General features: G+C 39.8%; 3 protein-coding genes across 3 annotated transcripts; all 3 read right to left on the bottom strand.

Annotated features, from left to right (window-relative positions):
- Positions 1–2,015: 2,015 nt before the first annotated feature.
- LOC137169581 (tripartite motif-containing protein 16-like) lies at positions 2,016–4,140 on the bottom strand. The gene has a single exon (XM_067572852.1). It carries the CDS (start codon positions 4,133–4,135, stop codon positions 2,465–2,467), a length of 1,671 nt encoding a protein of 556 aa, XP_067428953.1. The 5' UTR covers positions 4,136–4,140; the 3' UTR covers positions 2,016–2,464.
- Positions 4,141–15,736: 11,596 nt separating this feature from the next.
- On the bottom strand, positions 15,737–25,592 carry LOC137169883 (uncharacterized). The gene is made up of 3 exons (XM_067573293.1): positions 23,732–25,592; positions 21,481–21,516; positions 15,737–18,185 (listed from the first exon to the last, which is right to left on the bottom strand). Exons 1-3 carry the CDS (start codon positions 25,404–25,406, stop codon positions 16,381–16,383), a joined length of 3,516 nt encoding a protein of 1,171 aa, XP_067429394.1. The 5' UTR covers positions 25,407–25,592; the 3' UTR covers positions 15,737–16,380.
- LOC137168915 (CCAAT/enhancer-binding protein zeta-like) lies at positions 19,198–21,745 on the bottom strand. Its single transcript, XM_067571777.1, has 5 exons — positions 21,481–21,745; positions 20,845–20,940; positions 20,600–20,670; positions 19,854–19,935; positions 19,198–19,771 (listed from the first exon to the last, which is right to left on the bottom strand). Exons 2-5 carry the CDS (start codon positions 20,924–20,926, stop codon positions 19,611–19,613), a joined length of 396 nt encoding a protein of 131 aa, XP_067427878.1. The 5' UTR covers positions 20,927–20,940; positions 21,481–21,745; the 3' UTR covers positions 19,198–19,610.
- Positions 25,593–26,253: the final 661 nt, after the last annotated feature.

Here is a 26,253-nt window from a genome sequence, read left to right as displayed (position 1 = left end):
ACCAAATCTGCATCATACTCCATATGCATATAAATGAGACCAATTGCTACTTTTTACACATTATAAAGGAAGGAAGAACTTTGCTGCGTTGGTAACATCAAAATCAAAACAAACATACAACCAATAATAATGATAATAATGATAATACCTATCAGATCAATATTTTACGCATAAAACATTTGATCAGTTTGTTATATATGTATTGTTATAGATTAGACTATAATGTCTCAGCACCTCCAAGAGAGGACGGAGGAATTTAATTTACCAAAAGGGACTTCCTCACTCACGTTATTTTGAGGAGATGATAAAGAGGCACAGCATCTCAACTGTCAAATGTTAGGAAGTCAGCTATCAATATGTAGAAATCATTAAGTAACAGTTTAAACTCTAAACCTTCTAAATCATGAAAAAAGAGTTCTTGTTGCACTTCTTATGAACAGCAGGGGGAGTCTGGCTGCTAAAGACCAGTTAAAACGACTCCAAACTCCTGAATGTGTTCAGTTTTCATGTCTGGAGATGTTTCTTTACATGTAAAATGAATAAAACACTCAAAGTACTCACAGTACTTTTACTTTAATACTTCAAGTACACTTTGCTGCTAATACTTATGTACTTTTACTCTGAGTACTTCTTCCACCTCTGACCAAGTGTTAATCAAAGCTTTCATTTGATGTCTGTGACAATTAAATAAAAGACAACTTGAAATGTGCTTAAGTTGTAACAAGAGGCTTACAGATCAATCTAAATATCCAGCTGATATCTTACCAGTAAGTAACAAGAAATCATGATACAGAAATGCCAAATGTATTTTTCAGCTAAATAACAAGTAGAGCTGCAACTAACTATTATTTTTCTTATCCATTCATCTGTTGATTAATTTCTTGATCAGTTGATTAGTTGTTTGGTCAATAAAATGTCAGAAAACAGTCAAATAAATGCTGATCACAGTTTCTCAAAGCCCAAGATAACGTCATCAAATTGCTTGTTTTGTCCAAAATCCAAAGATATTCAGTTTACTGTCATGTAAGACTAAGAAAAGCAACAAATCCTCAAATACGACGAGCTGAAAATGACTTAATCCTTACAAGTTTGGTCCTCAAATGTCTTGTTTTTTCACAACCAACAGTCCACAACACAAAGATATTCAGTTTACTGTCATAGAGGACTAAATAAACCAGAAAATACTCACGTTTGAGAAGCTGGAATCAGAAAAAGATATGTCTTTAAAAAAAAGAGAGAGAGAGAGAGGCTCAAAATGAAGAATCAATTATCAAAATACTTTTTAATAACTGCTGATTAATTTTCTGTGGATTTCATTGTTACAGCTCTACTGTTACTGTCGCATTTAAATGAGTGATTCTTATCAAAAATGTTTGTGTTTATGTAAAAACTAAAAGAATATCAGCCAATATATTATCAGCTTTTTATTTTTACTCTCAAAAATCAAAATCAATTTCCATTTGATGCTACTTTATACTTCCACTCCACTACATTTATTTGACAGCTTTAGTTACCTATCAGATCAATATTTTACACATTTGATCAGTTTGTTATATATGTATTGTTATAGATTAGACTATTCAACAGTATAAGGTGTTAAATTAGCTCCACCTAGAAAGCATTAAATGCTTTAGTGAAGAAAGCTGAAAGTACAGAGACTGACTGACAAACGTTTGTCTGCTCTGAACATGAACTCTGTACTTTGTGGTGTTTCAGGAGGAAAACTGCCTCAAATAAACTCTCATTTTAGTTTCACATTTTCTCCACAAGCTTTGAATGAGATCCTGAGATGAAGACAGAAGAAAATACTTTGCTCACTGTTGAAAAAAAACATCTTTATTTATTGATTATGGAAAGTTTCAGATTACATCCAATCAGTAAAGTCTATTTAATGACTCTAGTTCAATGATTTCATGTACAGATTCACTTCGTCCACACAATCACTTAGTTTAACCCAGAATGTCAGCTATGTACAAGAACATAATAAATGATTGTTATCATGATAATTACACTTTGATTGTACATTTCTTTATCAATTTACAAAGTGATGAGAACAAAATATCTATGATGAAGGAAGTTCTGCTGTTTTCTCTGTTTAAGACGCTGAAGTGGAAGAGAAACAACAGCACACAAATACATCAATACAAACATGAAACTAACATTTAGAACAAAGAGAAGTTCACATTTTCATCTGAAGAAACATCAGTGAAGATTAAAAACATCATCATGAGCAGTGATAGCCTCCATGGATAAAAACACACAGGAAAAAGTGAATTTTAAAGGAACTCAAAACATCAACAGAACAAATGAAAAGAAAAAAAACAGTTGACAATCCCAGTTTGATTGACAGCTGATCTCTGTGCAGTTCAGAAACACCACAGCAACGAGCTCTCAGAAACAATGGAGACAAAAACATGAAGAATTATAACAGAATCTGACACATGAAGTCTGAAATGACTTCTGTCTATTTCAGTTTACACAACTCAGCTGTGGATTCATAAAGATAAAGCCGAAGTCCAGCATAGGGAGGCTGAGTGAATGTGGTCTGGACTCTGTGGAGGAGAGTCATGGTTTCAGAGACGCTGTAGAAGGACAGAATACCTGCTCTGTGATCCAGGTACACTCCTACTCTGGAGGAACCAGGACCTGAGACGGGAGTTTTGATGTTGTTGAACCAAAATGTATAACTGTTAATGTAACAATTTAAAGACCAAGATTTGTTATTACGTCCAAATCTACATTCATCAGAGTCTCCTGCTCTGCTGATATTCTTGTATGCGACTGCTACACCAACTCCCCCTCTCCACTCCACCTCCCAGTAACAACGTCCAGTCAGACTCTCTCTACTCAGGACCTGACAACATCCAGTGAATCTGTCTGGGTGACTAGAATAAGACTGTTTTTGACTCATGAATGTTGCTTTTCTGTTCCCCTCAGATAATAACAGATGTGTGTTTGCTGTGTTTGGATCCAGTGTGATTTCACGTGAATATTTTAAGAACTCAGCTCTGGTCTTGGGTTCTGGTTGTGGCAGTAAAACGTCCACTTCAGTCACTGTCAGTGAGATGTTTGTCCATTTCTGCCTCAGGATGTCCTGTAGTTGATCTCTGAGCTCTGACACAGCTGCTGTCACATCCTCAAAGTATCTCAGAGGACGGATATTGATGCTGGATGAGTCTGTAGGTTCACTGAGTTGTGACAGTGAGGGGTAGTTGTGTAGAAACTGGTTGTGATCCTCTGTGTGTGAGAGCTGCTTCAGTTCAGCATCTTTCCTCTTCAGCTCAGTGATCTCCTGCTCCAGCTTCTCCTGAAGCTCTTTGACTCGACTCACTTCAGTTTCCTGCTGGGATCTGATCTGCTGCTTCACATCAGAGCTTCTTTTGTGGATGAGACGGATCAGCTCAGTGAAGATCTTCTCACTGTCCTCCACTGCTTTATCAGCAGAGCGACTGACGGCCTTCACCTCCTGTTGAAGCATCTTCACATCTTTCTCTCTGTCCTGGATTCTCTGCTGGATGTTTTGTCGACTCACCTCGAGCTCTCTCTGCCTCTCAGTCCTTTCTTCTGCAGCTGAGACTGTGTCGTGGCCTTTATGTTCATCCATAGTGCAGAGATAACAGATACTCTGCTGATCAGTACGGCAGAATATCTTCATCACCTCATCATGACGAGAGCAGATGTTCTCCTGGAGCTTCTTGGAGGGGTCGACCAGCTTGTGTTTTTTAAATGTAGTTGATTCAAAGTGAGGCTGGAGGTGTTTCTCACAGTAAGAAGCCAGACACACCAGACAGGACTTGAGGGCTTTCAGCTTCCTCCCAGTGCAGACATCACAGGCCACATCTTCAGGTCCAGCATAGCAGTGATCAGCAGGAGCAGCTTGGAGTCCAGTCTTCTTCAGCTGCTCCACTAAAGCTGCTAACATGGTGCTTTTCACCAGGACAGGCCTCGGTGCGAAGGTCTGTCTGCACTGAGGGCAGCTGTAGATCTTCCTCTGATCCACTTCATCCCAGTGTGTTTTAATACAGCTCATGCAGTAGCTGTGTCCACAGGGAATAGTCACCGGATCCTTCAGTAGATCCAGACAGATCGAACAAGAGAAGGTTTCTCGGTCCAGCTGATCTCCTTTCTGCGCCATTTCAGCTCTCAGCAGCAACGCCTGTCTGAGGTTCACTTCCTGAGAAGTGACACAAGTTTGAACTCTGATCTCAACAACACGTGTTTCCGCAATAAATGCAGCCTGACAGCTCTTGTACATGTTGGTTACACCCATCTTCAAACTGTAGATGTGAAGGGGAGGGAACAAGGAAATATGAGCACAGAGTGGAGCTTGTTGTGTTTGAGAGCAGGAAGAAGAGGAAGGGCTTATCAAGTGCTGATTCATTCCAAGTAGAGGAGCAGTTTTAAAAGTTACTGGATGCTTTTCATTTGGCTAACGTGGCTCCTCGCTTCCCTCACTCACGTCTCAGCTCCTCCCAGCGAGGACGGAGGAATTTAATTCACCAAAAGGGACGTCCTCACTCACTGCGGCCTTATTTTGAGGAGACGACAATGACGCACAACATCTACACTGTCAAATATGAAGAAGTCAGCTATCAATATGTAGAAATGATTAACAGTTCAAAGAGTTAATTAGCTGTACATGAATTTTAAGCTTAAACTTTAAACGTAATAATTTCTACATACTGATAGCTGGAAGGAAAACATTTGATAACTGCTCCAATGTTTTATCATTTGATTATAGATCTACAGCAGCGTCTGTCTGTCACACAATAAAACACAAATAGACAATTTAAACCTGTTAATTACTGAAAGAACAGAACTGACATAAAGAAGCAATAAAAAGAGTTTGTGTTTATGTAAAAACTAAAAGAATATCAGCCAATACATTATCAGCTTTTTGTTTTTTACTCTCAAAAATCAATATTAGATTAAAACATATTGTGTTTTTTGGACTCAATTTCCAATAGTTAAAACTTGTGCAGTTTTATTTTGGGAACACGACTAACAAATTTCAATCATACTTGACAATTATGATGGAAACTGATGAAAAATATATTAGTGACTGTTGGGCCGTGGCTACAAGTTTGGCTATCAGCAATAATTAATGATTATCAAAGATAAGTGTTAATTATTAAAATCAATAAAATTATTAATAAGAATTAATAATAACGGGGCACCACCCTGGACTCAGGGAAAAAGATAGCCAATTCAGTCTCAAAGTGTACTAATCTATGAATTTGGGACTTTGATTAATAATTAATTTAATAACTATAAACAAAATCACCATATCAATAGCTAGTTAAGGTTGAAGGATTTGGAGTTCTTTACAGAGCAGAGGTTGGCAAAACTCATTCTTGTGCAACATTAAAACAGACAACAGGTATATCCAAAAGCATTTATTTAACAAAAGGGTAAAAGCAACACACGATACTAATCTAGCTAAGTGTACCTATATACAAGTGTGAATGTGTGAGTGTGTGTGTGTGTGTGTGTGTGTGTGTGTAGGGAAGACAATAGCAAGATGGCTGCAGTCACCTGGTGACTGAGCACATGGCATGCCGACACTTTGGCTGATAAAGGGAACTACAGGGATAAAAGGCCAGACCATGTGGTGTCTTGAACCACATGTGCTGCCTGAACCAAAGTTTGCCAAACTAGGTTTTAACCTCTTAACTGTGTGGTTCTCTATTCAAGGCCAATTGGTGTATGCTAAAGGTGCCAGGTTAAGATGAGGTTAGTTGCATGCAAGGCCTAGTTACTGGATGTAACATGTGTTAAGCATGCTAACATTAACCTAGCGGTGTGGCTATGCAGTAACTTGACTATAGGCAACAAGGACATCACAACAACAGTTCAATGTATAACCTTAACCAAATCAATACACGTACAGTACATTGTTTGAGTTAAACATTCTTGCTTAGCCGTACTATGCTTCACTGTGTTGCTAGGCTATGCCCAGTTGTTACCAGTCCATGAAGTAAGAGATGCTTTGTGGTGTCCTGCTTTGTAGCTGGTGAATCCGTGGGTGAGTCAGGCTGAGAAGGCTTTGGCTCTGAAGCTGAAAGATGCAGGCGTTGCTGGGGAGAGAGCACTCCAGTCGTGCAGAGGGCCCAGGTCACTCCTTGGTGTAGAGTTAGCGGCAAGCTAACTCCATTTCGCGGCTCCTGTACTTGTTAAACTGGCCAGCAGACTTGTGTGTTAGCTGCTGGCACAAGGAAACTTAGTTTCTGAGTCTTAGGCAGGCTCTCGCGTCTTCTGCCGTAAAGAAGAAAGTGTGTGTCTGCTGTGAGCAGGCCACACAAGAGAGCAGAGAGCTGCTCCAGCAGCTGCTGGAGGTGTGAAAGAGAGCAAGGAGCTGCTCCTGCTGCAGCTCGTGGAGAAAAGAGGGTGATAAGAGGGGAATCTCAAGTTTTGATAACCTGGATCCGTGGGTGGAGCTTCACACTTTGGGTGCGAACCCCCAGGGCTCAGGTTTCTTGGAGTCTGGAAACATGTGGTAAACTGTGGTCCACATGTAGTCCCAACATCCCCCCTTTGGTCCTAGGATTGCACCTGATGTGTGATCCTGGGAGCACAAACATACATGTACTGTATGGTCCACAGTTGAGTTCGAGAGTTCATTTGTCAGTTCATTCAAGTTTGTAACATCTGGGCAGTGGTTAACACTATCTATCTTGGCTAAGCAAGAACAGTCAGAATTACAAAACAAAAGCATGATAGACAACAACAAAGGCATAGTCCTAAATAACATAACCTGGGTTTCTCATTATTCTTTGGGTTAGTGAGAACAGGAATGTTAGTGGTGTAACTTTGTTAAGGTGAGTTGCAGAGAGAGTGGCACCTAAAATGATAAAGCCATTTCTGGAGTGTCCAAGAGTGTTTGTTGTTTCACTCATTGGGTCTGATGACAATACTGACTACTCAATGTAGTACTCAGTCTGATCTTGGCAGACTTTACAATTTTGTCCTTCAGGCAAGTGTAGCTGCAGAAGGATGTCATCATATTTCCAAAAATCCCAAAGTCCTAATGGCTGTATCATTGTTTGTTTGGCACTATGTCCTAAACATGTGGTGGATGAAGACATGTGTATAACTACTTCTGAAAGTACATAATGGAGTGTCCTAAGCTAGTGTTTTGCAAAGTGATCTTATTGACAAAATACTACCAAGGAGTTGATCCAATTGTACTTGCAAAGTAGGACAGTGGTGTCTGAGCTGAATCAGAATTTAGGCTTTCCTCAACTAATAGCAGGCTGTCTGGCTATTACTGAGTTTAGAATAACTGAGGTTGCTACTGTTGCTAACGAACCCAAGTTTACCTATGTAACTGCAGGAAAAGTAAGGCACTGGTATCTGTCTTACTGTCAGTACAGGGGTGGACCGTGTTGCTGTCTAGAATTGTGAGAAGCGAACTCTAGAGCTCTTGTGCCTTAAGTTTCTAACTTGTGGCTCAGGGCTGTAACGCTCCGTGTAGCCAGAGGGAGAGAGACATTCAGAGGCACTGTCACTGTCTGATAGATGGTGGCCATGTACTGAACTGTGGTCAGAGATGCTGTGGTCATCATCTGATCTGTCCATTGTCCGGTCACACTTCTGGGCCAGAATCTCTGCGTATGGCCTTCTAAAGCTTCTACTGTGTGAATGCCTATCTCGACGCAGTTGGTGGACATGGCGCTTACGCTCAGTGTCCCTATGCTGCCTTTTGTCACCCCCCTTTGGACTGTTCTGAGGGTGATCTTTTGAGGCAGCAGACCTGTATGACACTTCAGTGTTTGAGCTGGCAGGCTCAATTGTTTTCCCTCCTGCTTTGGAAGTGACAGCAGTTTCCCAAGCCACCTGTGTCATCTTTCTTATCTCACGCAGTGAAGGGTTACCTTGGTGCGTCATAAGTACAACGTGAGTGCGTACGCATGGATGAAGGTTCCGCAAGAATAAGGACTTGAAGGTGGGGTGTTCTTCTAAGCCTGGTGCATTCTTGCCCTGGAAGTATGCATGCCTCAAACGTTGGTAATAATCCCTGGGATGCTCACGACGGGAATGTTTAACTTGGAGGGCTGCAACCATTGATGTGATCTCGTCAGCAGTAAAAGAGAATTCTTCTACTAGTGCTTGACGGAGCTCTTGGTAGTCATTTCTGACTCTGGAAGGTTGTGATTGTATAAACTTGTGTACAGCTTTAGAGCTGGTTTTCCACACAAGTTTAACTTTCTCACTTTGGGTTGCATGGGGCAGGTCAACTAGATTGTATTCTAGTTCTCTAAAGTAATCTTCAATGTGGTGATTACAGCTGTCTGGGTCAAAATGATCAATGTCCTTAGCTATAAGCTCAAGCACTTTAAGGCGGGAACACTGTGAAATCATTTCTGGTGAAGACAAGACTAAACTAGCACTATCATGGACATGTTCATCACGTACTACAGTTCTCTCTGGTTGAAGGGCAGGGGCTGAACAGCTGTTATCACTTCCCTGATAGTGCTGAGGAGAGGCTGAACAGTTCTGGGATGATCTAGTCCCCCCTTCGGAAGGATGAGCACGGATGAATGTGTCATGTATCGGTGGCTGGGAAAAACACTGGGCAGAATATCTTCTAGAGGATAAACTACATGTCTCTTCAGTGTCTGTTTCAGAGAGATGGGAACTCAGGTAGCTGTTAGCTCTGTCTCTCAGTGGAGGTTGAGAAGCTGACTTCATTCCCAAGAACTTAGGGTCAGTTGGGAATTGTTCCAATCTTCTGAGTGGAGAGGGAGTTAACCTTTCATTATGGGAGGAGTGTGAATCGGAATAACCGGAATCACATTGGCTGAATGACTGTAGTGGGGCAGGACATTCTGACCTAAGCCTTAACAATTCCTCCTTGTGTGAGCAGAGATTTAACTCTGCTGAGTACAGGTCTTCTAAATAGCGCATGGCTTTCTTATTGGCCGTCTGAACCTCATGGAGGAGGCAAGCATTTTGCGCTCTAAGGAAATCTACCTCCTTTTCTAGGGCTGCTCTGCTCTGACAGGCAAGGCTGGTTTGCCTGTGGAAGTTCAGAAGCAAGCATAACAATGGATCTTTGGATGAGGTCTGTGCATCATTCCTGTCCTTGAGTAGTGAGTCTATCTCTTTCCTGCACTCACTGAAATTCAACCTGCTGATGAATTCTGGGTAGCCAGGTTCTAGGCTCTGTGCTAGGGAAGAAATAAACTGTTCTACACAGGGGTTCTCCATTGTTGTATCCGGAACGGAGGATTAGATTAACAGTTGACTAGTACAACAAAACAATGTGGTTGGCTATGGTGTTGCGTGGCAGACACTTTGTAGTGTAGTTTGGGCAGTACACTAGCCTAACCAAACAATTTTGTGGCTTACACTATGGGGAGTAGCTTCCTGTGGAGGAGGGGTAGCTACGACACCGTCTAGTGGCTCTAGTGGGCACAACAGATTTCAACATGCACTAACTGAGATGCAGCGCAGTAACAGCTAGAGGATTGTTTCTTAAAGTTGACTCAGGCTGGAATGCATGGCAGTAACAGCTAGAGGATAACTTCTAAGTTTCACAGGGCTGGTAGCACACTGTGGCTCTATCTCACGGGCTCTATTTCTTACTCAGGCTGGAATGCATGGCAGTAACAGCCAGGTACAAGCTCTCTATGTGTCACAGGGCCGGTGGCACACTGTGTTTTAATTAACAAGGGGAGCACTTGAATTAACAACTAATTCTGACAGCTTGACTGGATGGCATTGAATGTGTACTATTCGAATGCTGAACCAAAATTCTTACACTTCCTACAGAGTAGGTTCAACCTGAGTGGCTAGCAGCAATAGCAATCTCTTAGTTTAACACTACGAGGGCTTAAAGTGGTAGTTATCAACAACTCAAGATTTGTGTTACCAATTGCTTTAGCTAAAATTGATTTGAAAAACATCAATTCTCCCAACACTTCACGTGTTTGTAAGTACAGCTAGATATCTTCTCCTGTGGCAGACTGGTCATGTTAAATATAAAGACTTTTGGATAGTCTAAAGGTTTTAGATTCCAGAATTTTGGTACTGGCCAAAATTATGCTGAAATTAATATTGCACAATTATGAATAATTGCCAACAATACTCTGCCTCACGCGGGGCGTCATTTTGTTGGGCCGTGGCTACAAGTTTGGCTATCAGCAATAATTAATGATTATCAAAGATAAGTGTTAATTATTAAAATCAATAAAATTATTAATAAGAATTAATAATAACGGGGCACCACCCTGGACTCAGGGAAAAAGATAGCCAATTCAGTCTCAAAGTGTACTAATCTATGAATTTGGGACTTTGATTAATAATTAATTTAATAACTATAAACAAAATCACCATATCAATAGCTAGTTAAGGTTGAAGGATTTGGAGTTCTTTACAGAGCAGAGGTTGGCAAAACTCATTCTTGTGCAACATTAAAACAGACAACAGGTATATCCAAAAGCATTTATTTAACAAAAGGGTAAAAGCAACACACGATACTAATCTAGCTAAGTGTACCTATATACAAGTGTGAATGTGTGAGTGTGTGTGTGTGTGTGTGTGTGTGTGTGTGTGTGTGTAGGGAAGACAATAGCAAGATGGCTGCAGTCACCTGGTGACTGAGCACATGGCATGCCGACACTTTGGCTGATAAAGGGAACTACAGGGATAAAAGGCCAGACCATGTGGTGTCTTGAACCACATGTGCTGCCTGAACCAAAGTTTGCCAAACTAGGTTTTAACCTCTTAACTGTGTGGTTCTCTATTCAAGGCCAATTGGTGTATGCTAAAGGTGCCAGGTTAAGATGAGGTTAGTTGCATGCAAGGCCTAGTTACTGGATGTAACATGTGTTAAGCATGCTAACATTAACCTAGCGGTGTGGCTATGCAGTAACTTGACTATAGGCAACAAGGACATCACAACAACAGTTCAATGTATAACCTTAACCAAATCAATACACGTACAGTACATTGTTTGAGTTAAACATTCTTGCTTAGCCGTACTATGCTTCACTGTGTTGCTAGGCTATGCCCAGTTGTTACCAGTCCATGAAGTAAGAGATGCTTTGTGGTGTCCTGCTTTGTAGCTGGTGAATCCGTGGGTGAGTCAGGCTGAGGAGGCTTTGGCTCTGAAGCTGAAAGATGCAGGCGTTGCTGGGGAGAGAGCACTCCAGTCGTGCAGAGGGCCCAGGTCACTCCTTGGTGTAGAGTTAGCGGCAAGCTAACTCCATTTCGCGGCTCCTGTACTTGTTAAACTGGCCAGCAGACTTGTGTGTTAGCTGCTGGCACAAGGAAACTTAGTTTCTGAGTCTTAGGCAGGCTCTCGCGTCTTCTGCCGTAAAGAAGAAAGTGTGTGTCTGCTGTGAGCAGGCCACACAAGAGAGCAGAGAGCTGCTCCAGCAGCTGCTGGAGGTGTGAAAGAGAGCAAGGAGCTGCTCCTGCTGCAGCTCGTGGAGAAAAGAGGGTGATAAGAGGGGAATCTCTAGTTTTGATAACCTGGATCCGTGGGTGGAGCTTCACACTTTGGGTGCGAACCCCCAGGGCTCAGGTTTCTTGGAGTCTGGAAACATGTGGTAAACTGTGGTCCACATGTAGTCCCAACAGTGACCTTTCAGCCTTCAGTTAAAACAGCTGCCTGATGTCTGAACCATGTACGTACTTAACCTGACATGATAAAGATTTTTAAAAATCTAAAATAAGCAGAAACAGATTAAGTGTGTTTCATTGGTCAGAACTAATATGGGCATGTTTATCTGTTATTTATAAACATTTCTACTGTAAACAAACTGAAACAGCATCAGAAAACAACAACTTTAATTTCTGTTGATATATTTACCTTAATAACACAGAAGCAGTATGAATAATATTACAGAGTTAAAGCAGATTCAAGAAAATCTGTTGCTTCTGTGTTCAATTGCAGACAAAAACGTGTTACCATAGCAACATAATGTTCTGTATAACAAAGTCTTTTTAATTTTACAAAAAACTAAACATGGCTTCTCTTCAGATCATGTCGTCATTTGATCCCATTAAGTTTTCATCAGCTGACTGGATCTGAAAACCAGTTTCTGCTCTGTTTCCTCCCAGTTTACTACCAGTCCAACGAGTGGGTGGGCGTCTACGGCATCCGAGAGAGAGACCACGAAGCCTGGGCGGCCAAACAGGAGTGAAGGTGTCCGTCAGTTACAGTCCACAACAACACACAGCAGCTACTTCTTCTTCTTCTTCTTCTTCTTCTTGTTCCCGAACATCTTGCTTCCTGTCCTGGCTCGGCCCAACATCTTCTTCTTGTTGAACATGCTCTTCTTCCTGCGCAGCGTCTTAACGTCGCAGTCTTGGATCCAGTTGTCACACTGAGACTCCCACTTGATCTGCTTCAGGCCTGCGGGGGGACAGGAAGTGTTAGAAAGACAAGGAGAGGACGTCTGCATCACGTCCCGCCTCTGGTTTTAGGAATCAGATGGAACATCGTAATGACAGTGATTTAAATCTGTCTTAATACAATATTTACATGGACGTGCGTGTTCAAAGAGTCGCTGTTGTCATTCCCTTCTACATTGTAAAAGATGGGGGACAAAATCCACAGTACTTGTTCTAAAGTTCAGCTAAAGTCAGTTCAGGCCTTCAGCTGTCAAAATGAGACAAATCAAGAGCGTATTTTACAAGATCGCTGAGTTTTTGGTTCAAAATTCCCTCTGTTTTTCACTTGCTGAGATTCAGCAGCACTTAGAGGGGAATTTCGCACTCAAAACACTGTAACTTTGAACCATCCTGACTTGATTTGTCTAAAGCAGCAGTCACATGATTAAGTGACATTCACTCATCACTATGACAGGTGGGGCCAGAAGCTTGGTGACGTAGTGGCTGGTTGGTGAACTGCCATAGCTGGGCTGTTAGCCGTGTTAATGCTAGTCAGACCTAAAAGACATTTTGACTTGTCAAAGCATGAAAAGAAAAGGTGTAATTAATATCATTAATGATGGCTGCACTGCATTCAGGTGAGCCAGTTCCAGGACTCTGGTGTTGTGCTCACTGAGACAATTGATGGAATGGAGCCATCGTTAATGTTATTTACACCTGTGCTTTTCCTGCTTTGACAAGTCAAAATGTCTGCCATTGAAAGGGTCCATAGCTCCTGCAGCTTCTCTATACTCTTCTGTTTGCTTCCACCTGCCATTTTGTTCACCATTTGTACAATAAAAAGTTAGTAAAGAGGGAAAATAAAGCTAATAAGCTTGGTAACGGTCGATTTATTCTAAAGATGTATTTGTATTGACTCCCCTCTCATAACTGTCTGCTGCTTTTCGAAACAGTTTTTACTTTGACAGAGAGGTTAAGGAAAAGTGGATGGAGCGTCAAAGCTAATAAGCTCCGTAAGCTTCTTCCATTTTGTTCTCTCAGGCACCTCAAAGGTCAGCACTGCCAAGATGTCTTGCTATTGGTCAAAGTTAACCAAAGTTTGATTTGCAGTTAGATTTCACAGTTTTAAATTGTGATGTGATCAGGCCTTAACTCTGAATGCTTAACCCTCATGTTAGCCTTAGTTGGATTTTGTTCCCGATCTTTTACAAGGAGAGATCTCTTCACAGCCAGTACAGAGAGGAGAAATCACTACAGCGACTAACTACTCTTTATATATACATATGTGTGCATGTGAGTATTGCATTTCAATAGTTCAATATTTTGGGAAACATGTCTATTTGCTTTCTTGACAAATTCTATGAAACTGATATCGGTCTGCATGTTAAATATGAGCTATGGCCTGTCGCAGTAGCTTAGCATAAAAACTGGAAACCACTAGGTTGGCTGTTGTATCTTGTTTGTTTAATCCGTACAATAACAGTGTAACAATGTAACAATGACAACTTGCAATTTTCTTGTGTGGATCAAACAAGCAAGACACGTCTTAACTCAGGCTAGCTGTTTCCCCCCGTTTCTAGTCATTATGCTAAGCTAAGCTAACCACATCCTGGATCTAGCTTTATATCAGGTACAGACATGAGAGTGGAATCAAACTCTCAACCAGTAAGTATATTTCCCAACATTTCAAACTATTCAAAGACAAACTAGAACAAATCTGAAACTATCCTTGTAGATTTAAGTATGGGAAAAAGAATATGACATGAGAAGTCATTAACTGTAATTGTCAGTTGACTTTTTGAATTGCATCACGGTTTAACACAATCTTGTTTGAATTTGAAACTACTGGGTATTACAGCTGGGTACTGTTTGTTTCTACTGCTGATACATCCAGAGTTTGGTACTGACTCCAAAATAATATTTTAAATACCTCAAAGACTTTTTTATTTGTTAAACAAAAGATGTTTCTCATATAAATGTTGTTTAAACAAAAGCAGATGTACAAGGACTCGATAAGATATTGTATAAAATTGGCAAAAGTTGGATTTAATTCATTTCTGACCAGACATTCAGTTTCCAACACTATCCCCAGCTACACAAACTCAATGTTCATTTGATTTAATTAAAATGTTAAGAATCTTCTGTTTTAAGTTTCAGTTTTACACACATGAAGGTTTCCTGATGTCAAGCTAAACAGAAGGCAGTTCATTACACTGAACACCAGTTTGATCATCTTTTGTTTTTGCCTACATTTGTCATATTGTGGAAAATATGAATATTGTGATATTAATTTGATCTCTCAGCCCTAATTTATTTATGCAGTGAGTGTTTAAAGCTGATTTTGTCTCTGTGGAGAAGTTATGAAATGTGGCTGGTATCCAGCCGACTCAATAAAACCGTTTCTCTCATCTTTTCCTTTTTTTGGACGTAATTATCAGAGCCGGATGTTGGTTCACATGTACTAAAGACACAACTACAGTAGAATATATAATATGAAATCTAATTTAACCTTCTTATACTCTGTTCATCTACAAGCGGAACATGTAAGTATAACAGGACTTAAAAAGAAAGATGTTGATGTTGATTAATTTTTTGATCAATTTATTAGTTGTTTGGTTTATAAAATGTCAGAAAACAGTCAAATAAATGCTGATCACAGTTCCCCAAAGCCCAAGATAACGTCATCAAATTGCTTGTTTTGTCCAAAATCCAAAGATATTCAGTTAACTGTCAAGTAAGACTAAGAAAAGCAACAAATCCTCAAATACGACGAGCTGAAAATGATTTAATCCTTACAAGTTTGGTCCTCAAATGTCTTGTTTTGTCACAACCAACAGTCCACAACACAAAGATATTCATGTGATGAATTTTCTGTGGATTTCATTGTTACAGCTCTACTGTTACTGTCGCATTTAAATGAGTGATTCTTATCAAAAATGTTTGTGTTTATGTAAAAACTAAAAGAATATCAGCCAATATATTATCAGCTTTTTATTTTTACTCTCAAAAATCAAAATCAATTTCCATTTGATGCTACTTTATACTTCCACTCCACTACATTTATTTGACAGCTTTAGTTACCTATCAGATCAATATTTTACACATAAAACATTTGATCAGTTTGTTATATATGTATTGTTATAGATTAGACTATTCAACAGTATAAGGTGTTAAATTAGCTCCACCTAGAAAGCATTAAATGCTTTAGTGAAGAAAGCTGAAAGTACAGAGACTGACTGACAAACGTTTGTCTGCTCTGAACATGAACTCTGTACTTTGTGGTGTTTCAGGAGGAAAACTGCCTCAAATAAACTCTCATTTTAGTTTCACATTTTCTCCACAAGCTTTGAATGAGATCCTGAGATGAAGACAGAAGAAAATACTTTGCTCACTGTTGAAAAAAAACATCTTTATTTATTGATTATGGAAAGTTTCAGATTACATCCAATCAGTAAAGTCTATTTAATGACTCTAGTTCAATGATTTCATGTACAGATTCACTTCATCCACACAATCACTTAGTTTAACCCAGAATGTCAGCTATGTACAAGAACATAATAAATGATTATTATCATGATAATTACACTTTGATTGTACATTTCTTTATCAATTTACAAAGTGATGAGAACAAAATATCTATGATGAAGGAAGTTCTGCTGTTTTCTCTGTTTAAGACGCTGAAGTGGAAGAGAAACAACAGCACACAAATACATCAATACAAACATGAAACTAACATTTAGAACAAAGAGAAGTTCACATTTTCATCTGAAGAAACATCAGTGAAGATTAAAAACATCATCATGAGCAGTGATAGCCTCCATGGATAAAAACACACAGGAAAAAGTGAATTTTAAAGGAACTCAAAACATCAACAGAACAAATGAAAAGAAAAGAAAAAGTTGACAATCCCAGTTTGATTGACAGCTGATCTCTGTGCAGTTCAGAAACACCACAGCAACGAGCTCTCAGAAACAATGGAGACAAAAACATGAAGAATTACAACAGAATCTGACACATGAAGTCTGAAATGACTTCTGTCTATTTCAGTTTACACAACTCAGCTGTGGCTCCATCAATATAAAGCTGAAGTCCAGCATAGAGAGGCTGAGTGAATGTGGTCTGGACTCTGTGGAGGAGAGTCATGGTTTCAGAGACACTGTAGAAGGACAGAATACCTGCTCTGTGATCCAGGTACACTCCTACTCTGGAGGAACAAGGACCTGAGACGTGAGTTTTGATGTTGTTGAACCAAAATGTATAACTGATAGTGTCACAATTAAAAGACCAAGATTTGTTATTATGTCCAAATCTACATTCATCAGAGTTTCCTGCTCTGCTGATATTCTTGTATGCGACTGCTACATCAACTCCCAATTCCCATACCCATCCCCCTCTCCACTCCACCTCCCAGTAACAACGTCCAGTCAGACTCTCTCTACTCAGGACCTGATAACATTCAGTGAATCTGTCTGGGTGACTAGAATAAGACTGTTGTTGATCCATGAATGATGCTTTTCTGTTCCCCTCAGATAATAACATATGTGTGTGTGCTGTGTTTGGATCCAGTGTGATTTCACGTGAATATTTTAAGAACTCAGCTCTGGTCTTGGGTTCTGGTTCTGGTTGTGGCAGTAAAACGTCCACTTCAGTCACTGTCAGTGAGATGTTTGTCCATTTCTCCTTCAGGATGTCCTGTAGTTGATCTCTGAGCTCTGACACAGCTGCTGTCACATCCTCAAAGTATCTCAGAGGACGGATATTGATGCTGGATGAGTCTGTAGGTTCACTGAGTTGTGACAGTGAGGGGTAGTTGTGTAGAAACTGGGTGTGATCCTCTGTGTGTGAGAGCTGCTTCAGTTCAGCGTCTTTCCTCTTCAGCTCAGTGATCTCCTGCTCCAGCTTCTCCTGAAGCTCTTTGACTCGACTCACTTCAGTTTCCTGCTGGGATCTGATCTGCTGCTTCACATTAGAGCTTCTTTTCTGGATGAGACGGATCAGCTCAGTGAAGATCTTCTCACTGTCCTCCACTGCTTTATCAGCAGAGCGACTGATGGCCTCCACCTCCTGTTGAAGCAGCTTCACATCTTTCTCTCTGTCCTGGATTCTCTGCTGGATGTTTTGTCGACTCACCTCGAGCTCTCTCTGCCTCTCAGTCCTTTCTGCTGCAGCTGAGACTGTGTCGTGGCCTTTATGTTCATCCATAGTGCAGAGATAACAGATACTCTGCTGATCAGTACGGCAGAATATCTTCATCACCTCATCATGACGAGAGCAGATGTTCTCCTGGAGCTTCTTGGAGGGGTCGACCAGCTTGTGTTTTTTAAATGTAGTTGATTCAAAGTGAGTCTGGAGGTGTTTCTCACAGTAAGAAGCCAGACACACCAGACAGGACTTGAGGGCTTTCAGCTTCCTCCCAGTGCAGACATCACAGGCCACATCTTCAGGTCCAGCATAGCAGTGATCAGCAGGAGCAGCTTGGAGTCCAGTCTTCTTCAGCTTCTCCACTATATCCGCTAACATGGTGCTTTTCACCAGGACAGGCCTCGGTGCGAAGGTCTGTCTGCACTGAGGGCAGCTGTAGATCTTCCTCTGATCCTCTCCATCCCAGTGTGTTTTAATACAGCTCATGCAGTAGCTGTGTCCACAGGGAATAGTCACCGGATCCTTCAGTAGATCCAGACAGATGGAACAAGAGAAGGTTTCTCGGTCCAGCTGATCTCCTTTCTGCGCCATTTCAGCTCTCAGCAGCAACGACTGTCTAAGGTTCACTTCCTGAGAAAGTGAAACAAGTTTCAGCTCTGATCTCAACAACATGTGTTTCCGCAGTAAATGCAGCCTGACAGCTCTTGTACATGTTGGTTACACCCATCTTCAAACTGTAGATGTGAAGGGGAGGGAACAAGGAAATATGAGCACAGAGTGGAGCTTGTTGTGTTTGAGAGCAGGAAGAAGAGGGAGGGCTTATCAAGTGCTGATTCATTCCAGGTAGAGGAGCAGTTTTAAAAGTTACTGGATGCTTTTCATTTGGCTAACGTGGCTCCTCACTTCCCTCACTCACGTCTCAGCTCCTCCCAGCGAGGACGGAGGAATTTAATTCACCAAAAGGGACGTCCTCACTCACTGCAACCTTATTTTGAGGAGACGACAATGACGCACAACATCTACACTGTCAAATATGAAGAAGTCAGCTATCAATATGTATAAATTATTAAGTAACAGTTTAAAGAGATAATTAGCTGTACATGAATTTTAAGATTAAACTTTAAACGTAATAATTTCTACATAGTGATAGCTGGAAGGAAAACAGCTGATGACTGCTCCAATGTTTTATCATTTGATTATAGATCTACAGCAGCGTCTGTCTGTCACACAATAAAACACAAATAGACAATTTAAACCTGTTAATTACTGAAAGAACAGAACTGACATAAAGAAGCAATAAAAAGAGTTTGTGTTTATGTAAAAACTAAAAGAATATCAGCCAATACATTATCAGCTTTTTGTTTTTTACTCTCAAAAATCAATATTAGATTAAAACATATTGTGTTGTTTGGATTCAATTTCCAACAGTTAAAACTTGTGCAGTTTTATTTTGGGAACACGACTAACAAATTTGAATCATACTTGACAATTATGATGGAAACTGATGAAAAATATATTAGTGACCTTTCAGCCTTCAGTTAAAACAGCTGCCTGATGTCTGAACCATGTACGTACTTAACCTGACATGATAAAGATTTTTAAAAATCTAAAATAAGCAGAAACAGATTAAGTGTGTTTCATTGGTCAGAACTAATATGGGTGTGTTTATCTGTTATTTATGTACATTTCTACTGTAAACAAACTGAAACAGCATCAGAAAACAACAACTTTAATTTCTGTTGATATATTTACCTTCATAACACAGAAGCAGTATGAATAATATTACAGAGTTAAAGCAGATTCAAGAAAATCTGTTGCTTCTGTGTTCAATTGCAGACAAAAACGTGTTACCATAGCAACATAATGTCCTGTATACCAAAGTCTTTTCAAATTTTACAAAAAACTAAACATGGCTTCTCTTCAGATCATGTCGTCATTTGATCCCATTAAGTTTTCATCAGCTGACTGGATCTGAAAACCAGTTTCTGCTCTGTTTCCTCCCAGTTTACTACCAGTCCAACGAGTGGGCGGGCGTCTACGGCATCCGAGAGAGAGACCACGAAGCCTGGGCGGCCAAACAGGAGTGAAGGTGTCCGTCAGTTACAGTCCACAACAACACACAGCAGCTACTTCTTCTTCTTCTTGTTCCCGAACATCTTGCTTCCTGTCCTGGCTCGGCCCAACATCTTCTTCTTGTTGAACATGGTCTTCTTCCTGCGCAGCGTCTTAACGTCGCGGTCTTGGATCCAGTCGTCATGCTGAGACTCCCACTTGATCTGCTTCAGGCCTGCGGGGGGACAGGAAGTGTTAGAAAGACAAGGAGAGGACGTCTGCATCACATCATCAGGTGTCGTTCAGGTGTCTCTTACCTGCTTTGTCTCTGTTGTTCATGGCGTTCAGTCCGATGTTGTCAAACTTAGAGCCGGCGTTCTCATCCAGCAGGGAACCAAACTGAAAAACACCAAACACTTTTTTACTGAAACAGGAAGTTTTCAATCCAACACACTGTGTTTTATGTTGTATGGTGAAAACCTTTTATCTCCAACATATCAACTTTTCTGGAAGAACACAAAATGAGCCTCGTTTAGGCTAAACGTCAGTGAACTTTGGTATCAGAAGGTTTTATGAGTTTACAAGGTTGAAAAACTGTATCAACCCAACTAGAGCTGAAACAGTTAGTTGATTAATCAATTAATCTGCAACTGTTGACAATCAATTAATCATTTGAGTTATTTTTGCAAGAAATTCACTGGTTACAGCTTCTCAAATATAAAGATTTGCAACTTTTTTGTGTATATGATGTAAAATGAATATCTGTGTGTTTTGGACTGAAAACAGAGTGATTGAGATGTTTTGACATTTTTCATAGAGCTGCAATGATCAATAAACTAATCAATTAATTGATTGGCAGGAAATTAAATCACCAACAAAACGTAAAAACATTCTTATTCCAGCTTCTGACAATGTGAGTATTTTCTGGTTCCTTCAGTCCTCTGTGACAGTAAACTGAATGTCTTTGAGTTGTGGACTGTTGGTCGAGACAAGACGAGACATTTGAGGACGTCATCTTGGTTTTGAGAAACGGGGATCAACTTTTTTTTTTCCATCATCTCACCTCCTCAGCAGAAGCAAACACTGCTGCGTCTTTGTTTCCTTTCTTCTTCTTCTTCTTCGTCTGTTTTGAACCTGTGAGCAGGAGCAGCCATCAATAAAACAACTTTAAAATGAGTCGATCAACAGTCTGCAGCTCAAATATCACAGTTTAGAAACAGAAGGAAAACTCACACTTTATATACTTTACTAAATAAAAACAGGACAAATGAAGGCAGATAAAAAGAGAAAGTTCAACTCAGCATTAACCTAAAGATCCAGAGAAGTCCAGCTCCTCTGAGGATTTTCTCTTCCCCTTCTTGGTACGAGGAGTGATATCTGGAGCTTCCATCTCTTCATCTGAATCTGCAAAGAAACTATTTTTATTTCATTATTTGATGCAGAAAAAGTTGAATTCATAATCTTATGTAATAGAAACAAGATATTAATATATTATGATGTCTTTAAGGATTTAATAAACATACAACACTGAGTGTGTCATGATTTTTCTTCCCACTCAGATACATTTTTCTTACAGATAACAAAAAAACACAAGTAAAGTTGACGTCATTTTTGTCATTTACTGTTTTTCTTTGATTCATTTTTTAATCTTCACATGTAGATGTAGCTTTAGTGCACTGTAACAACATATTTCATGTCTTCTTAATAATTCTATCACTTATTTTTTCTAATGTTTTTAAAATATTTTAATGATATTTAATATATTTTTGTTTCATCTATGTTTCTCTGTGTTTGTATGCAAACAGAACTTCTGCACATCTTCCACCTTTAGTTTTTCATGTCGTATTAAAATGACACTTTTTTTTGGACAATATTAGATAATAAAGTGTGTTTGATCCACTCTGAGTAACAGGATGAAAACTGTGATGAAGGTTTGTAACTCACCACCAAACGCAGCATCGTCATCCTCCAGCTCTGGAACTGAAACAAGACACAAAAACAACAAAAACAAAGCGATGCAGGAACAAATCTGTCAGTAACACATCTGATTAACACATGAACCATAAACAAACACAAGTCCACACACAGGGGTTACACTGTTTACAGAAATATTTCTACTTGTATTGAAGGATCAGAGTTCTTGTTGCATCACTTCTTATGAACAGCAGGGGGAGTCTGGCTGCTAAAGACCAGTTAAAACGACTCCAAACTCCTGAATGTGTTCAGTTTTCATGTCTGGAGACGTTTCTTTACATGTAAAATGAATAAAACACTCAAAGTATTCACATTACTTTTACTTTAATACTTTAAGTACACTTTGCTGCTAATACTTATGTACTTTTACTCTGAGTACTTCTTCCACCTCTGACCAAGTGTTAATCAAAGCTTTCATTTGATGTCTGTGACAATTAAATAAAAGACAACTTGAAATGTGCTTAAGTTGTAACAAGAGGCTTACAGATCAATCTAAATATCCAGCTGATATCTTACCAGTAAGTAACAAGAAATCATGATACAGAAATGCCAAATGTATTTTTCAGCTAAATAACAAGTAGAGCTGCAACTAACTATTATTTTTCTTATCCATTCATGTGTTGATTCATTTCTTGATCAGTTGATTAGTTGTTTGGTCAATAAAATGTCAGAAAACAGTCAAATAAATGCTGATCACAGTTTCCCAAAGCCCAAGATAACGTCATCAAATTGTTTTGTCCAAAATCCAAAGATATTCAGTTTACTGTCATGTAAGACTAAGAAAAGCAACAAATCCTCAAATATGACGAGCTGAAAATGACTTAATCCTTACAAGTTTGGTCCTCAAATGTCTTGTTTTGTCACAACCAACAGTCCACAACACAAAGATATTCAGTTTACTGTCATAGAGGACTAAATAAACCAGAAAATACTCACGTTTGAGAAGCTGGAATCAGAAAAAGATATTTCTTTAAAAAAAAAAGAGAGAGAGAGAGGCTCAAAACGAAGAATCAATTATCAAAATACTTTTTAATAACTGCTGATTCATTTTCTGTGGATTTCATTGTTACAGCTCTACTGTTACTGTCGCATTTAAATGAGTGATTCTTATCAAAAATGTTTGTGTTTATGTAAAAACTAAAAGAATATCAGCCAATATATTATCAGCTTTTTATTTTTACTCTCAAAAATCAAAATCAATTTCCATTTGATGCTACTTTATACTTCCATTCCACTACATTTATTTGACAGCTTTAGTTACCTATCAGATCAATATTTTACACATAAAACATTTGATCAGTTTGTTATATATGTATTGTTATAGATTAGACTATTCAACAGTATAAGGTGTTAAATTAGCTCCACCTAGAAAGCATTAAATGCTTTAGTGAAGAAAGCTGAAAGTACAGAGACTGACTGACAAACGTTTGTCTGCTCTGAACATGAACTCTGTACTTTGTGGTGTTTCAGGAGGAAAACTGCCTCAAATAAACTCTCATTTTAGTTTCACATTTTCTCCACAAGCTTTGAATGAGATCCTGAGATGAAGACAGAAGAAAATACTTTGCTCACTGTTGAAAAAAAAAGATCTTTATTTATTGATTATGTAAAGTTTCAGATTACATCCAATCAGTAAAGTCTATTTAATGACTCTAGTTCAATGATTTCATGTACACATTCACTTCATCCACACAATCACTTAGTTTAACCCAGAATGTCAGCTATGTACAAGAACATAATAAATGATTATTATCATGATAATTACACTTTGATTGTACATTTCTTTATCAATTTACAAAGTGATGAGAACAAAATATCTATGATGAAGGAAGTTCTGCTGTTTTCTCTGTTTAAGACGCTGAAGTGGAAGAGAAACAACAGCACACAAATACATCAATACAAACATGAAACTAACATTTAGAACAAAGAGAAGTTCACATTTTCATCTGAAGAAACATCAGTGAAGATTAAAAACATCATCATGAGCAGTGATAGCCTCCATGGATAAAAACACACAGGAAAAAGTGAATTTTAAAGGAACTCAAAACATCAACAGAACAAATGAAAAGAAAAAAAAAAGTTGACAATCCCAGTTTGATTGACAGCTGATCTCTGTGCAGTTCAGAAACACCACAGCAACGAGCTCTCAGAAACAATGGAGACAAAAACATGAAGAATTACAACAGAATCTGACACATGAAGTCTGAAATGACTTCTGTCTATTTCAGTTTACACAACTCAACTATGTCGCCATCAAGATAAAGCCGAAGTCCAGCATAGAGAGGCTGAGTGAATGTGGTCTTGACTCTGTGGAGGAGAGTCATGGTTTCAGAGACGCTGTAGAAGGACAGAATACCTGCTCTGTGATCCAGGTACACTCCTACTCTGGAGGAACCAGGACCTGAGACGTGAGTTTGGATGTTGTTGAACCAAAATGTATAACTGTTAATGTCACAATATAACATCCAAGATTTGTTGTTACGTCCAAATCTACATTCATCAGAGTTTCCTGCTCTGCTGATATTCTTGTATGCGACTGCTACATCAACTCCAAATATCCCGCTCCACTCCACCTCCCAGTAACAACGTCCAGTCAGACTCTCTCTACTCAGGACCTGTTCATAATCAGTGAATCTGTCTGGGTGACTAGAATAAGACTGTTGTTGACTCGTGGATGTTGCTTTTCTGTTCCCCTCAGATAATAACAGACATGTGTATGCTGTGTTTGGATCCAGTGTGATTTCACATGAATATTTTAAGAACTCAGCTCTGGTCTTGGGTTCTGGTTGTGGCAGTAAAACGTCCACTTCAGTCACTGTCAGTGAGATGTTTGTCCATTTCTCCCTCAGGATGTCCTGTAGTTGATCTCTGAGCTCTGACACAGCTGCTGTCACATCCTCAAAGTATCTCAGAGGACGGATATTGATGCTGGATGAGTCTGTAGGTTCACTGAGTTGTGACAGTGAGGGGTAGTTGTGTAGAAACTGGATGTGATCCTCTGTGTGTGAAAGCTGCTTCAGTTCAGCGTCTTTCCTCTTCAGCTCAGTGATCTCCTGCTCCAGCTTCTCCTGAAGCTCTTTGACTCGACTCACTTCAGTTTCCTGCTGGGATCTGATCTGCTGCTTCACATCAGAGCTTTTTTTCTGGATGAGACGGATCAGCTCAGTGAAGATCTTCTCACTGTCCTCCACTGCTTTATCAGCAGAGCGACTGACGGCCTCCACCTCCTGTTGAAGCAGCTTCACATCTTTCTCTCTGTCCTGGATTCTCTGCTGGATGTTTTGTCGACTCACCTCGAGCTCTCTCTGCCTCTCAGTCCTTTCTGCTGCAGCTGAGACTGTGACGTGGCCTTTATGTTCATCCATAATGCAGAGATAACAGATACTCTGCTGGTCACTACGACAGAATATCTTCATCACCTCATCATGATGAGAGCAGATGTTCTCCTGGAGCTTCTTGGAGGGGTCGACCAGCTTGTGTTTTTTAAATGTAGTTGATTCAAAGTGAGGCTGGAGGTGTTTCTCACAGTAAGAAGCCAGACACACCAGACAGGACTTGAAGGCTTTCAGCTTCCTCCCAGTGCAGAAATCACAGGCCACATCTTCAGGTCCAGCATAGCAGTGATCAGCAGGAGCAGCTTGGAGACCAGTCTTCTTCAGCTTCTCCACTATATCCGCTAACATAGTGCTTTTCACCAGGACAGGCCTCGGTGCGAAGGTCTGTCTGCACTGAGGGCAGCTGTAGATCTTCCTCTGATCCTCTCCATCCCAGTATCCTTTAATACAGCTCATGCAGTAGCTGTGTCCACAGGGAATAGTCACCGGATCCTTCAGTAGATCCAGACAGATCGAACAAGAGAAGGTTTCTCGGTCCAGCTCATCTCCTTTCTGCGCCATTTCAGCTCTCAGCAGCAACGACTGTCTGAGGTTCACTTCCTGAGAAAGTGAAAAAAGTTTGAGCTCTTATCTCAACAACACATGTTTCCGCAGTAAAACTGTAGATGTGAAGGGGAGGGAACAAGGAAATATGAGCACAGAGTGGAGCTTGTTGTGTTTGAGAGCAGGAAGAAGAGGGAGGGCTTATCAAGCGCTGATTCATTCCAAGTAGAGGAGCAGTTTTAAAAGTTACTGGATGTTTTTCATTTGGCTAACGTGGCTCCTCACTTCCCTCACTCATGTCTCAGCTCCTCCCAGCGAGGACGGAGGAATCTAATTCACCAAAAGGGACGTCCTCACTCACTGCCGCCTTATTTTGAGGAGACGACAATGACGCACAACATCTACACTGTCAAATATGAAGAAGTCAGCTATCAATATGTAGAAATTATTAAGGAACAGTTCAAGAGTTAATTAGCTGAACATGAATTTTAAGCTTAAACTTTAAACGTAATAATTTCTACATAGTGATAGCTGGAAGGAAAACAGCTGATAACTGCTCCAATGTTTTATCATTTGATTATAGATCTACAGCAGCGTCTGTCTGTCACACAATAAAACACAAATAGACAATTTAAACCTGTTAATTACTGAAAGAACAGAACTGACATAAAGAAGCAATAAAAAGAGTTTGTCTTTATGTAAAAACTAAAAGAATATCAGCCAATACATTATCAGCTTTTTGTTTTTTACTCTCAAAAATCAATATTAGATTCAAACATATTGTGTTGTTTGGACTCAATTTCCAACAGTTAAAACTTGTGCAGTTTTATTTTGGGAACACGACTAACAAATTTGAATCATACTT

Source organism: Thunnus thynnus, chromosome 18 (assembly GCF_963924715.1).
Source record: "Thunnus thynnus chromosome 18, fThuThy2.1, whole genome shotgun sequence".
Lineage (NCBI taxonomy): Eukaryota > Metazoa > Chordata > Actinopteri > Scombriformes > Scombridae > Thunnus > Thunnus thynnus.
This window is presented reverse-complemented; position numbering and strand designations above follow the sequence as displayed.

Coding starts and splice junctions, on each gene's coding strand:
- LOC137169581 (XM_067572852.1), bottom strand. CDS start 4,135: ATGGCGCAGAAAGGAGATCAGCTGGACCGAGAAACCTTCTCTTGTTCG.
- LOC137168915 (XM_067571777.1), bottom strand. CDS start 20,926: ATGGAAGCTCCAGATATCACTCCTCGTACCAAGAAGGGGAAGAGAAAA. Junction 19,936..20,599: donor TGTTTGCTTCTGCTGAGGAG/GTGAGATGATGG, acceptor GGTGTTTTTCAG/TTTGGTTCCCTGCTGGATGA. Junction 19,772..19,853: donor GAACAACAGAGACAAAGCAG/GTAAGAGACACC, acceptor GTCCCCCCGCAG/GCCTGAAGCAGATCAAGTGG.
- LOC137169883 (XM_067573293.1), bottom strand. CDS start 25,406: ATGGCGCAGAAAGGAGATGAGCTGGACCGAGAAACCTTCTCTTGTTCG. Junction 21,517..23,731: donor TGAGTTGTGTAAACTGAAAT/AGACAGAAGTCA, acceptor GTCTTGTTTCAG/TTCCAGAGCTGGAGGATGAC. Junction 18,186..21,480: donor TGACGATGCTGCGTTTGGTG/GTGAGTTACAAA, acceptor CATGTACAAGAG/CTGTCAGGCTGCATTTACTG.